Genomic DNA, 15,495 nt, shown 5'->3' with positions numbered 1-15,495 from the left:
CTTTTCTCTAAGATTTCAAGTGAAAGCACATTGCCTCTCTCGTCAAGAATGCACAGCATGTGCAATAGAGCTACATCTGCCTGTAATTCCAGTAGCACTCAACTGCCACTCATGAAAACTTGAGTTTGCTACTCATTTGGGTTTGAAATTTTCAGCACCACTAACACTAATTAAGGTAGGTAATAATACCTCATTCAGGTTAGTACAATTATTCCTTATTTTATTAAGGCCTCAGATTGCATTTCTCCTTCCACAACCATACCAGAAGAACATCTAAAAATCCTTTACCTTTTCTTTGACTTCTTCCATTATCCCAGCTCCATAGATACCCATTTTTATACTATGCCTTTTCTTCACATCTCACTTCTCAACCATGTTACCTCCTTTGCTTTAAGTTCTCTACAAAAGATCTGTAAAATCCACTTTTCGTGTCCTTGAACTGAGGTGTATCACACTTCCTTAGTTCATGCCTGGTGACTTTTTGTACCTCACTACCTTACATCTTCATCCTTCAGGTTCCTACTACAATTCCATACTGGCCAAGTTTGTGAGACTATGCAGTTTGACGTTCAACTGCTTCTTACTGTTATGGATTTTCAGGTTGTTACTCTTATTTCTTACTCATTCCTGCTCTAAAGTGCTATAAAATTATACTTTCCTGCCATTTAGACCATTTATTTGCAGAGTCGTCTTGCAAAAATTGAATCTTTCTTAAAAAGCTGTAAAAAATGTGTCAGTACAACTTGGGGCAGAGGTGGGGAAGAAGAGAGTACTGCAGTTTTAGAGGTATGCAGGTGTTGAAACATAATCAGCTACAAAGAGTTGCACTGATAACCTCGTTCAAATCAGGGCACTTGTAAACTGTATCCTCAATTTACTAGGTGTTGGCTCTTTCTTTGGAGCATTTTTAAAGCACAAAAACTAGATTCCATTGAGAGAAACAAAACTTAAGTTCCACTACGAAGCACATCTACATGGACTTCATCTACCTGGACCTCTCCCACAACCTTTGATATATACGGTCCCCCACAATGCTTTTGATGTTGAAATGGAGACACATTTGATGGATAAGGAACTGGCTGGATGACCACGTCCCAAGAATTACAGTCCATGGCTCAGTGTCCAACTGGAAACCAGTAACAAGATGTGTCCCTCAAGGATCTGTACTGGGACTGATATCATTTAGGATTTTTTTTCAACAACACAGAGTGAGATTAAGCAGACTCTCAGCAAGTTTATTTGTAACACCAAGCTGAGCAGTGCAACTGACAAGCCAGAGGGAATAGTGTATCAGCCAGAGGGACCTTGACAGCCTGGATGAATGAGCACATGGAAAACTCAAGGGCTCAACAAGGCCAAGTGAAAGGTCACTCAGGGCAATCCTCAGTACCAATACAAACTGGGGGCTGAATGGGTTGAGGGCAACCCTGTGGAGAAGGACTGGTAGATGGATGCTGGACACGAGCCAAAAACCTGTGCTTACAGAACAAAAAGTCATTTGTATCCTGGTCTGTGGTGATTCTGTCCCTCTTCTCTGCTCTGCTGAGACCCCCACCAGGAATACTGCATCTAGCTCTGAGGTCCCCTATATAAGACAGAAATGGGGCTGTTAAAGCACACAAAAGAGGGTCACAAAAAGTGACAGAAAGCTTGAACACATCTACTGCAAAAAAACCAAAGCAAAACAGAAAAAAACAACAAAAAATAAACCACAAAACAAACAAAACAAACAAAAAACACAACAAACAAACAAACAAAAAAAACCCAACCAAACAAAAAAAAAAAACCACACAAAGAGAGTTGGGAGTTGCAGTCTTTCAACATATAAAGGGGGACTACAGAAAAAGATGCAGTGAGATTTGTTAACAAGACCTGTAGTAACAGGACAAGAGGCAGTACCTTTAAGTTGAAAGAGGGTGGGCCTACACTGGACATAAGGCTTAACTCTTACAAATGAAGGTGGCAATACACAAGAACACATTACCCAGAAAAGCTATGGATGCCCCATCCATGAGTATTCCAGGACAGGGTGGATGGGGCTTTGAGCAAACTCATCCTGTGAAAGATTTCCGTGCCTTGGCAGGTTGGATGGATGAGGTGATCTTTAAATTACCTTTCCAATCCAAACCATTCTATTATAGGCACTCCAATTTTTATTGGGGACATCAGACTCTAAATTAATGTGTTGGACTGATGTTTCTCTGTCATGCACCTACTGCTTCATATAGAGAAGAGGTACCTACTCAAGGAGAACAGACTAACAGAGCCAGAAAAAAAATCTTCCAAACCACATATATAAGCACGGAATCATTTAGGTTGGAAAACATGCTTAAGATCATCAAATCCAACCATTAATCCAGCACTCTCACTAATCCATGTCTCTGAGTGCCACAGCTACACGCCTGTTAAATATCTCCGCGGTTGGAGACCACTTTCTTAGACAGCCTGTTCCAATACTTAATAATCCTTTTGTGAAGACATGTTTCCTAATGTATTATGCCATTGAGCATATTTTATTCTAATCACAGATGAAGCAGTGATGGGCATGAAGGGAATCAAGATCTTTCACACAACTTCAGCTACTAGACTAATCATTGCCACTGCCAAAAATACTTCAATCAAAAATTCCATATCAATTTATTTCACGATTTATTTTCAACCTTTACGGAAACATTCAAAATTGCAACTTACCAGGATTATGATGAGTCACAGATTCTCCATTTTGAAAAACATCTCCAGCCACATTCATTCTACCAGGATTGAAAGGTCCTACACCAGTCTTGGTCTGTGAAGTCAAAGATGGGGTGTATGTTTGCAAATTAACATCAAAATTATCTGACTGCCGTCCGTTAGATACATCTCCCAAGCTGGCATTCTGCAGTGACGTTACATGTGTAATCATTAGGTTCATGTCATGCCTGTCAGCATCATTTTCTAAATGACCATCGCTGACAGAGCTTATATCACCTATTTCTAATGTAGTAACATTAGCAATTTGAATTTCAGAGTCTGGTTCTGTGGTTATACCACTATTACCTATTCCTGAATTTACCTTACTTCTTGAAAAACTGGAAGGTGAGAATTCCATTTCGTTGGTTCTATTTTTACACTCTGGTAGTCTTCGTTCATTAAAACTGGAAGCATTCTTCTCCTGTCCTTGATTTGTTTCAATGTCTTCTTCATCATCAATAATAATAGTTTCACTTATACTCCCCTTTCGAGAATTCAAGTCTTTGGGGGAAGGAAGCATTTTGCAATCATTTCCTTTAAGTTCTTCATTTTTAGATGATGTAAATGCGGCATTCCTTTGCTCTGCTACCAGTGATGTAGAATTTTGCGGAGGTTGTACAGGTTCGATAAAAACTACATCATCATCATCTTCTATAGGTGAGTTTTGGAATTTATTAGGTCTAGAAACTAAAGAACTTGGTGGCCCTCCAAATGTATTTCCTACATTTGCAAGACCTGTTGCCATGGTGTTACTCCCTAGCAGACTAGGAGTATGTTCAGACAAGTTTAATCCTCCCAGAGGACTCCTGTCCATTCCAGATCTGCTGTTGGAAGAAAAACAAAGCAAGAAAAAAAAAAACACATCCAACTTTAGAATAAGACAACTTTCCAGTAACAGTTCTTAAAAATAACTACAGAATTAATAGTTCCAACTTTTACTTTATTTTCTTCCTGAGATAACATGAAAGAGAATTAAGTTTTTCTATGCTCTTCTTTGAATGTCTTAACATTCATTTACTTTCTAATCCTATGCCAGCAAAAACTACACAATCACTACACATTGTATTTATCAATACATACACACAGGAACCAGAATTTTCAATGCTATTTAATACATGATCCTGATCTCTCAGTCCCTTTCCCACCCCACATGCTATGCAAGCAACAATCTTCTAACACTGCCTTTGCTTGACTGCAAAGCAAGATGAAGAGTTAGGCACACAGAAAGAAAAAATGAGTTCCTATTAAATTTCAGCCCTACTAGGAATGGTAATGACTTTGAAATTCAATTGATTTTCCCCCAACCTCACATTGCCAAAGATCCTTAGATAGCCACAAGATGACTGGTACAAAGCAGTAAGGAACAGATATGTAGGAAACCCTTGCACATGACAGGAATAGATCTATTAGTGAGCAGCAGAAAGTGGACAGCAACCTCTCATCCTGAGCCATTACAGACTGGCAGCTCATTTCAGGTTCTGACTTATTACCTCACGCTCCTGCAACTTTCAATGAATTTGCCTTATTTCTTTTAAGAGCAAGCAGTGTTTATTCAGGCTACTCTCCAACAGCTACTTTGCCTGGGGAGATCCATTTGCTTTTAATAATTGTTCAGTTTGGGGAATCTGCTCTTCATAACTGTCAATTCAAGCACGAATTAAAATTTGTAAAAGTCAACCTGGATATAATCGAAGCTAAAACACGTAAGATGGCTCTAAAAAACATCCTTAGAAAAGATCAGTAAGTTAAACTGATCTTGATATAATACCACAAGAACAATACAGACATAATTATAATTTGGATATATCTTGGAGTATATGCTGCTGTGTGACATCACTGAGTTTGTGTAGAAGGTCAGAAGTAGCTATCTGTGCTTTCTTATAAAATCTTAATACAGGAATGTAAATACAAGAAGTAGAAATATCCTGCTTATCTATACTTACCCATCCAGATATCCACTGCAATCTGTTTACCTTAATAAGTTGCTCCAAGCACTTTTATTTTCCTTCCTGTGGGGAAATTGCTCTTGTACCAACTTGCTGCCTTTCACAACAGTACTGTGGTCTGAAACAGGGTTAAAACAAACATTAGCTACCCAAAACGATTTCCTCATCTCAAGCATCATCCACCAGTTATGTTCCTTAAACCGACTTTCTTCTAAATTTACAATTTAGGTTCCAATGTGAGTTTCAGCACTACGATTGTACAGTAACAGAGAATGTGAGTATTTAAACCCTGCTCTGAATAAAGCAGCAACAGTACTATTTGAGATCTTCTACTCTATTGCATCACATATCCTGAAGGCTTTATGGAGCGGGGAAAATGTCATGTTTGGTAAGAGACATACATACATAACTTCAACTGAGTAATCAAACATTAGAATTCAGAAGTATATCAAGGAAATAAATGATTTAAGTAAACTGAGCAATTGAGAAGAAAAATCCTCGCAGCTGCATTTCCTTCTTTTTCAATTGGGTCAACCACCTTACTGCCTATTGCAGAATACACCATGCTAAAATTAAGTTATAAAAGGAAAACTACAGGACATAAATCAGGCCTACAATGCAATATAAACCTTACACTGCTAATATTTTTCAACTTGTATATATGCACTGCAGTGATACTTCGCACAGATTCAGGCATCCATAGCCTGTATTAACAGATGTGATCACTCACAAGAGACTGAAAAGGTTCAAAGTTCAAGCATCTATTTACTCTTCAGGTTTTATAACTGTCATCAGGTTTTCCAGAACTTGGAAGCATTTTTAAAAGAGTGAGCATCAACTTGTGTAGTTATCTACAGTTTGAGGACAGCCCTTATAATCCCCAGACAGTAAAGATGCCCAGAGGAACAAACCTCAAATACTCTTCTATACATTTGACACTATTCAAGCCCTGCTGTCCATTAACTGAGCGGGGGGGAGGGGGCAGAACAAGGACCAAACAGTAAAGCTGTGAACCAGATTAACCCTAGAAGAGAGGCGACCACCTTTTAATTCCTTCCTATGTGAGCCTTACAGCCAAATGCCATTACATAATAGCATCTGAACCACAACAGAGGTAACACTGAATTGGAATGAAAAAAGTCTCTTACCAAAAAAAAGTATAATCAGTATAGTTGGCCTCTACCTCCCCTGGAAATCAGTCAGCTACACTGAAGATTAATTTAATCCAAAATTCTCTTTCTTCAAAATTCTCAACTTTTCCTCTAGGGCTGAATAACTTCAAGTTAGATTTTTCTGTCTTTCAGACATTGCTGAAAAAAATTAACTCAGGTTTTAAAGTTTCACAGGTTTATTCTATATATTTCCTTTCTCAACTAGGACAAAAGCATTACAAGCACATAAGACTTTTCATGAAGTTTTACATATACTTGAACAGACGTGAGAAGAGAAAAAATGATGCAAACGAAAAGAGACATGAGCAGAGAAAAACTATGCCATGACTATAACCCAGGCCTGACTCAAAACCTTTATAATTCCTATTTTCACAAATAGCCTTAGCAGAATGATAGGCTTGGCTCTATTACAGTACATGCATGAACCATGTAGCAAAGTTAAAACTCAAAACACGTATTCTTTTGCCTAAATCTATTCACTTTTTCCACAAAGCTTCTGTTTTAATGAGCTGTACCAGTAAGTATTAAAAAAACTAAGAAAAATTTATGTTTAACTACTAGGGCAAAGTCATAACCAAAATCTGTATGCATTTCCCTGCAAATAGCTTCTACGTCTTGACAACAAAATTACCCATAAAATGTGCAAAATGAGGTAGCTTTTTTTCTAAAAGTAGGGCCAGCAAGGAAAAACGTAAAACCCGCATAGGTAATGTCAAGTCAGTAAGTATTTCTAAATTGAAAACTACCCCAAATAAGTGACTTAGGAAAAAAAAAAAAAAAGCTTTATAATGTAAAAGTAGGAAGAAACTCACACCTCAAAACTGGCAATAGCAAAAGATGCTTTATAACAGAAATACAATTGTTAGAAACCCATGACATTCATTAGACTGATCAATGGTTGAACTGCTGAGATTCAGGGGGGAAAAACTAAACCGAAATTAAAAAAAAACCCAACCAACTAACAAAACAAACCCTCAACAACAACAAAACAATAATTTAAAAACAACAAACATCTCAAACAAGAAATATCAACCAACAACAAAAAAAACCCCACAAATAAGTGAGACCTAGTTTGCAGAAAACACATGCTCAATACAGCTGAAGAACAAGCTCAAGGGTTTGTGATGGTACACCAAAATCACAGCGGGATGGAAACAGAAGCACTGCAAAGATTCAACAGCCCTTCCTGAACCAGGCCTTGTCTCCCTCTTAATTTTATGCTACAACACTCACCTATTAAGTCTTCACGCTGAAATAAATTATAATCCCATTGCTTTGTTCAAGGCTTAATTGCTGGAAGAAATAAGAGACAAAATGCAGGCACTACTTTAGAATGATGACAACTACTACAGCTCTTAAAACAGCCAAGAGTATTACCTGTAGCATCAACTCCACTGATGAATGATGAGAGTTAAATATATCATGAATTGCAGAAACCTAGGTGAGGTGTATGACTACCCCAAAATGAAAGAAAAAAAAAAAAGCCAAAAAACCCCAAAAACCTCTGCTTTAACCAAAGCAAAAACTAGAATTTAACTAGAATTAATTAATTTAACTAGCATTCACTATCAATCACTTCCATTTAACAGTGACACCATAGGTGAGATAATGGAAATGAGACTGCAAAGTAGTAACTGAAGATTTTAACTCCTGGTGTGCAAACTAAGGAAGGGAAAAGCAAAGTCAGCCCGCCGCTGAATGAAGGAAAAAGTTTTTACAACACAACCAACTTCAACCACACAGAGAAGTCTCTCAAGAAAACAGTCCTAGTCTAACTCTGAGCCACACAACGTAGTTCAAGATGTACTTATCCAGACAGCACTCCAGAAAAGCATATTTAAATTCCATGGGGAATAAACAAATACGAATACAAAAAAAACCTCATTACTTCAACATCTGGCTTCAGAAAGAGCAATGTTGGTGGGAAGAAAAGAAATGGAGCAGCTAGAACAAAAAGCTTGAAAGCATGAAGGCCAAGTTTTAAAAAAACTCACTATATTATGGCATACAACCAGCCCAAAAAGACTCCAAAAACCCTATAAAGACTACTATCAGGGAGTCTCTAACCTACAAAGGTGCTGGAATTGTACTGGGTGATGTTCTATATATATTTCACACACCTTTTGGTTAGAGACAGACTACTGACCTGTGTCAGAGCAACAGTTTCTCTAAAATCCCAATTCTTGTCAATTTTACAATCAGTCAAATTTTCCTGAAATGAATGAGTATCCAAGAAGCCTGAACCAGAAAACACAGAATAAATTCTTTGCACTGACGTTCAGTAAGGAAAAGATCAGGGAAGATCACATCTAAGCTCTCTTTCTACAGGTCAGGTCAGAGGAAAAATGTTGCATCAAAGTGCTAACACAAGAGGATTTTAGAACAAATCACTAGGGCCATGTGGCAGTCACTGAAGATTTCCAAAGGCAGTCAGCAATTTTTCAGTATCTGCAACCAATTACTTAAGCAGAAAGCAAGAACAATTACTCAGACTACAGCCCTATCTCTATCACTAAATAAATTGATAGAAACTACAGCTGAATAAATATACCAAAAAAAAATGTGGGGGAGGGGAGTAACACCAATTTTCCAATGAAAATGTAACATCTCAAAGGACCACTGCTGAAATCAAAAAAAGGGTTCACATACTTTTTGACCAATCCTGATTAAAATGGTATATCCAACTGAAGTCTTCCAAAATGCATTCAAACACTGTACTCAGTGAAGACTGCTGTGGAAATTATCTATAATAAAGACTGTGGGAAGACCTTCCCTGTGGGATTTGTAATTATTTAAAGAGAAAAATATCATGTGTTGTTTGTTGTTATCACAAAGACAAGTGACCGCAGGGGTTCCAAAATAAAATTACACAGATCAACATATACAAGTCAGCCAAAAATATAGTGACTCCCAAAATGAGTGCTTCCTAGTCATACGAACTTATTTACAGCAGCTGAAAACACAAACTGATTGTAAAACAGTGTGGTAGGCAAAATCACTAGTGATAAATGCAAGGTAATGAACAGGGCAGGAAGAGAATACACATAACTTAAGATCCAAGTTGCAACTCTCTTACTCTTTCAAATCAAAGCTACTCAATCATCAATAACCAAAGAGGAAAAAAATTAAAAAAAAATATCAAATGACACAGAGCACATTTGTTACTACAAAAAAAAAAAAAAAAAAAATCACACTCCACCAGCATCTTGCTTATCATGAGATCAGATCACCCACTTTTCAGAGAAAGGGGAAAAACAGATAAGACACATGAACCATTTATGCTCATGGAAAACACTTCTTATTAAAACAACTCAAGGAAGATCCTAAATCTGAAAGAATACAACAAATACATTGATTATAAGAGTTGTCCAGTGTTTTACAAGAACAAAAGGGTGCTAAAATAAATAGTTAAGAAGCTTTATGGATCTAATGTGCATTAAGACATTTTCTTCTTAATTTTGAGTCACTGCTGTAGAAGGCTACAGAGGTTAGAAATGCAACCAGTTCAAACAGGGATTGGGCAAACATGAAATAAATGCATTGATGACTTAAACAAAGCAGTTCAAAGGGAACTCTACAAAATTCTCAGCCAGCCAGCTAAAAAACAGAATACACCTGCAGAAAAATCAGACTATAACTGAAAAGCTTCTATTCCTAGACATCCCTGTTGCAAACAAGTTACCCAATTGTCTATTTGCCTAGAAATGCAATTACCCTAACCTAGGAGAGTAAAAATCATCTTCTTAAATACAAAGGAAGTTATCATCACTAGACTCAAGGAAGCTCTACCCATTTATCCAAGAAGTCTAAATTTCAGCTCTCAAGCAGACTTCATGAGGGATGAGTGCCAACATTTTGGTAAAAGGTAAAAGACTATCTGAACATGTCCCAGTGTTCTGAGGCTACCCAGTTCTAATGATCACTTCCTGACCCTGACATTCATTTAACAGTGACATCATTTATTTCCTTAATTCAGCTACTTTCTGAAATTCCTATCACTTGATTTTCCTAATGTCTGATGATGACAAGCTCAGTAAAGACTACCTGCAAAGCAGCTCTCAAGAAGCTCTCTAGCTTAATGCCTTGCTACAGGCTCAGGAACACTCATTCCCTACACAACCACATGCAACCCACATACCACAGCTTTCTTGGGGTATGAACCATCAACCCAGAAGCTGGCTGAATGGATGTCACAATTCACCCTGAAAACAAATGAAACCACTCCAATAAAAAAACACCTAAAAGTAGTGCTTTTTCACTGCAATTGAAACCAACTAGAAACCCATCTATACCCACAGGTAAGAAGTGAAAAGTACTAGAAAAACACAAGTAGACCAACAATTTTGAAGTGTTGTAACTTAAGCCAGCTTTAAGCTAAATCTGCATGCTACTACTGCAGTCTCAATTTAGGCATAGTGAATGATATACACTGGGCACAGACAGACTACCACCTATGTGAACAGAACTCCAAGTTCGAGACAAAGCAGTGGCAGGGCCCTTCTGAGTTACCAAATATAAAACTCTTACCACAGGCAACCACATAAGCTGTCTTGGTTTGTGGTTTTTTTCTTCCTTATATCCTTCCTGAGGGGTACTCAGTCATCAGCCTTAGCTTTTTATGGTCAGATATGCCTTGGATACATTGTGGCTCTGATTTACTGTTTACTTTTACATCTCTAACAGAAGTTTTAACACTCCTGAAAGTCTGCCTAGTTACCAGGTCCACAGTCTCATTGTTATGCTATCATGTGGCACAGCTGTTTCTGCAACCACACACATAACCAGACAAAAGACACTTTCCCTTTCCAGTCAGATCAGTTCCCCAAACGAAAAGTTTCAGTGCAAAAACACCACATCTGTGCCTGAACATATCAAAGTTGGTGCCACAGTTCTGAACTTCATCACAGAGATTATTTCAGCAGACAGGACAGTCATGACAAGCTAATGGCCACAGATGGAAATGCTCTACCCTGACAGCAACTACCACATAAACCATTCCAACACGCATGTGCCCACTGACAACATAGCAAGCAGCAACAGGATGAATATTAAAACAGGTCAGACTGAATTTTACAACACATATATTCAACAGCTACACTGAGGAGTACATCTGACGCAAGCAAGGCTTTAAGAAAGCCACAGATATTACAATAACGCCACAATGACTCAACTATTTCATCTGACAGTTTCACACACAAATCATGCTAATGAGTTCAACAGGAATCCTTGCATATTTTGAGCTAACCTCAAGCGCAAGTATTCACAACAGCAAAGTAAGACAAGGGTCTTAAATTACTATACAAGCTAATTAAACAAGAGTGAGCAATATTTAACACAAACCCAACACTGTATTTATACTGCTGGTGCTTCAGAACATGGGTAAAAGTTTTCAGGAACAGGATTCTAAGTTTGGGTTCACAATTCTAATTTATCTGTTAATCTGAGCAGCATCATTACAAAAGTCTGGTGTATCTCCTTACCTCAGTTTTGTACACTCAGAATTCTCAGTGCACTCAGAATTTATTTTCTGGTAGGTTTGGAGCTGCTTCAAACATAATTCTTTCCTTTGATTTTGAAACAAGTCGTATGGATTGAAGAAATTAGCTTACTAAAAGTCATTATGTAAGACACAAAATGTGTTTGTCACACAAATTTCAGAGAATTCAACAAAAAAGCATACAAAAAGACCTGTAATCCATCAGAGACAGCAACTAAGAACAGCAAAAGGGCAAAATCTACTTAGTGAAATATTTTGAAGCTAGTCAGCAAATTTTGGTTTTATTCACAAAAGTAACTATTTACACACAGCTAAAGCTTACCAAAATCATGCACACTTTGACATCTGAGCATATTAACTGAACTGCAGCCACCACTGTTGCATGTTATCCTACCTTACAGTATAAAAGATGTACCCAAAAATATGTGTTCTATCACCATCTTCACGAACTATTGAGACCAGGAGGGGCAGTGTCTTCCTTGCCTCCTTCCCCCGACCATCTCCTATTCATGGGCCCATCAATGCCTTGTCCCACGACTCACAGGTTAACTGTGAGCTCCCTCCGGGAGCCATTTCTGTTTAATGGGCAGTCAAGGACCCACTGCATGACTCACAGCATGTCACCAGCCCATTGTGAGATGCTCCACCCAGAGGGGAGGAGCCAAGAATTCCCGCCTGGATGTAATCTGGGCTTTGGGACAGAACAAACTGTCCTTACCCAGCGGTTTCCAGATGACAAGAGCTACCAGACCTTTCTACAGGATCACTACTACAACAAAACCACTTCATCCGGACTGCTACCACCACCCTACCTAACTAGTGGGGGTGTCAGGTTGTACTCTATCAGTGGTTTTCTTTTGTACTACTGCATGTATTTTATTTTTTTTCCCCTATTAAATTGAAATTGTATTTCTGACTTGGAGTCTCTCACTGGTTTTGCTTTCAAACCAGTTAAACACACGTGAACAGTGACATCTGTTTTCCAAATAATGATTCCAGGAATATTTGAATAATTTTACTCAACAGCCTTTTCCTTGAGTCTTTCTACTCAATGAATGCTAAGAAATGCTTCCTTGCATATACAAACAGAATCAAAACACAGAATCAACCTGAAACTAAATTCTATGAAGGGGTATCCAAAACAAGCACCAGTAATTCTCAAGGCTATTCATCAAAGAATGAGCAGCCCTAGGCATAGGAATTCATGGCAAATCAAAATAATAATGTTGACCAACATTGTTTCAGGGCACCCATACTGACATGTCTCTCCTTCTTATCTACACATTTTCTATGTATTTCATGGCTGTCTAATCTTGGGAAGACACTGATTAGCAATAACACAGCACCATTTCTAGCCTTAAAAGCCATTATGTGTAATGCAATAGACAGTATACTTTATCTACAACTCAAGCAGCAAGATACTGCTTAAGGATGTCCTTTATTATAAATAGAATAGAAAGATGAAACAAGACAGAGAAACAAAGGACCCACAATAAATGCTTATCTATTACTTATATCCAAATGTGCATTTATTGCCAGAAAATAGGCAACACTAGACCACAGCAACAGAATTGAAAGATGGCTAAGTAGAAAGGGAGTACAGAAACAGTAGATAAACACTATGCAAAGGATATGGAAAGGACATGTAAAATCCTGAAAAATAAATAGAAAGTGGCATTAATACAGCATGAAAAGAGATCAAGCAGTCATTTGATGGATCTTAACTTTAAAAAATAAAACCGCAACACTTAATAGGAAAAACAAATACTGAATGGTTAGATCAGAAACAGACCCAGGAACAGTAAATTTAATTAGATGTCAAGCCTGGGCAATAGAACACAGGCCACTGGTGTCAGTGGGTCACAGCACACATTTCAAAAACAGGCCTTACACTTGCTCCACAGGGAGCAATGAAGATTAATTGAGAATTTGAATCTATGAAGTCCTTACATTTTGCTGATATTTCACGAGCACCCAGTACACACAAACAGCACACAATCTTCCAAATGTATAAACTTACAAGAAATTGTGTGTACAGACCATCATATATATACCATGCAAATGTAAACAAACAACTAGAGACAGGAAAGAAGAGAAATCCGAAGAGCAAGAATTTTTCTGTGTTTGATTATCTTAGCTATTCACAATTTCTCCCTTGTTGCCACTTATGCCCAATACCTGTCATTCCATATCAACAGGCATGGCTTTGTCTTCTCTGTATTTTCTCCCTAATTAGTAGAAGACAGCAATAACCTGTCCCTTCAGCCTTGTCTTTAGACTGAGCACACCCCTCTTTCTCAGCTTTTCCTTCTTTGTTATTAACCCTCTAAGCTGATGGCCTTACACTGGGCTTACTCCAGTATATACCTTCATTAGGACAGAGCCCAGACAAAACCAGGCTGAACTTTGTAGACGTGTTCTCCCAGTACCAGAGATTGTGGAACTATCACCTCGTTTAAACTGCTGGCTACCACCTTGCTTATTTCAGTCTAGTATGCTGCTTATATTCGTCCTGCTAAGGTGCACTATTCATGTTTAACTTGATGTTCACCAGGACTAGCCAAAGATGTCTTCTATCCTATCAGTGACCAGCCTATACTATTCGCAAAGATTCTGGAAATTAAGACACTGAACTATCAACACAGACTTTTAACATTATTCTTCATTAGTGCTTTTTATTAATTGGTTGGGGTTTTTAAATTTTAATTTTAAAGTAGCATTTGATCTACACTCATACATGTACAATCCATGAATTCTGCATGGGTAACTGGTATCTGCCATGCCAAATGGCACTCTGTTCTCAGTGCCTGATTGCACTAATCTTTTTGACTGATGCTTCTAAAATATTTTTGCACATACTTAGAAAGAGGAAAAACTGTCATGCTGAAATCCATAAATTAAGAAGTTTGCAGAAAGACCATTTGCTTTGCCTTCAGCATAACTATCATCAACTAATCATCTCAACCAGACCTTTAATCCCTGAGAAATTATGAGGTATTGGTTAACAACCTAGTATTTTCGGCCTGGTAAGAACTGTGAAAGCACCATTTACCTGCAGTGATTAGTATTCAATGCATCAAGTAATTCAGAACAAAGAAAACTGAATTTTTTAAAAAGTAAGTTAATGTTATGCTATATGTAGGAGGGAAACCCATGTAGACTACGGCCAAGTAAATAGACAGTGAGAAGCTACAGTATAAGAAAAACTTATCGCCACAAACAAAATGAGATAAAAAAGGAAGTGGGAGAAAATAAAAAGGAAAAAACAGACACAAAATAGTTCACGTTCTATATGAGGTAAGGCTGACAGGAAACGGGATCCAAGGCAAGAATAGATCTGGTCATCAAGGCAAGGATGATAGGTTTTCACAGCTGCTGCACTCGCCAGCTGGCTGCAAGTTACATTATGCAATCAAGACTCCAGGTTATCAAACTGCTTTTAAAATGTAAAAGGTAGCCTTATTTTTAAGTAAGATGCACAGTATATTTGTTAAGACCACGGTTCCAACTACAAACCCCATCCAGTCCTGGACAGGACTACTGTCGTTTTGAATTCCTACTCCTTTCCCCTTTCTGCCTAGCGGTTTAAGGATTCTAATAGGCAGTCCATCCTGGGAGCCAAGATGGTAGAAAGCTGAAACACAAAAAAACAAGAGCCAAGACTCTACACCTACATGGCTCCTCACCCCCAAATTTCATTGTGATGATTCATGGACCTAAACTGATTCCCAAAATTAAAAACATAAAACAATCAAAAAAGCCAGAAAAGGCTGATGTTGGTACAAACAGGAAAGAACAATGACAAACCTTAGTTAGTCTGGTTTAATTAGTCACAGAACCAAGAATATCTACGTTAAATTTAAACCCATGAAAAATATACAAGGTAGTATGTTTTAAGCCAGTATTTTGTCTTTTGAATCCACATATGCAACTGGAAGTATATTCTGAGCCTTAAAAAAAAAATAAATAAATATTCACTTTCCTAGCAGGGAGCTTTTCAAATCCTTTATAAACTTTTGCCCAAAAAGAACTAAGTGATGCCTCAATAAGCTATTCCAACTCCTAGTTATTGTACCTGCTGAAAGGCTACGCACTGTTCCCTGTCTGATTTTGTACTGCTTAAGCAATAACCAACAGTCAGAAATTCAGC

At 37.8% G+C, this 15,495-nt stretch overlaps 1 protein-coding gene across 1 annotated transcript in view; it reads right to left on the bottom strand.

Moving 5' to 3' along the window:
* The window catches only part of ZMYM2 (zinc finger MYM-type containing 2), a 65,981-nt gene extending 62,071 nt beyond the window's left edge, over positions 1–3,910 (bottom strand). The window contains exon 1 of the mRNA XM_062487590.1: positions 2,692–3,910. Coding sequence (XP_062343574.1) covers positions 2,692–3,544 — 853 coding nt within the window. The 5' untranslated portion in view covers positions 3,545–3,910. The remainder of the gene's footprint in view (positions 1–2,691) is intronic.
* Between the last annotated feature and the right edge of the window lie 11,585 nt (positions 3,911–15,495).

This window comes from Cinclus cinclus, chromosome 2 (assembly GCF_963662255.1).
Source record: "Cinclus cinclus chromosome 2, bCinCin1.1, whole genome shotgun sequence".
In the NCBI taxonomy this organism is placed as follows: Eukaryota; Metazoa; Chordata; class Aves; order Passeriformes; family Cinclidae; genus Cinclus; species Cinclus cinclus.
Note: the sequence above shows the minus strand (reverse complement) of the source record. Positions and strands in the feature narration are given on the sequence as shown.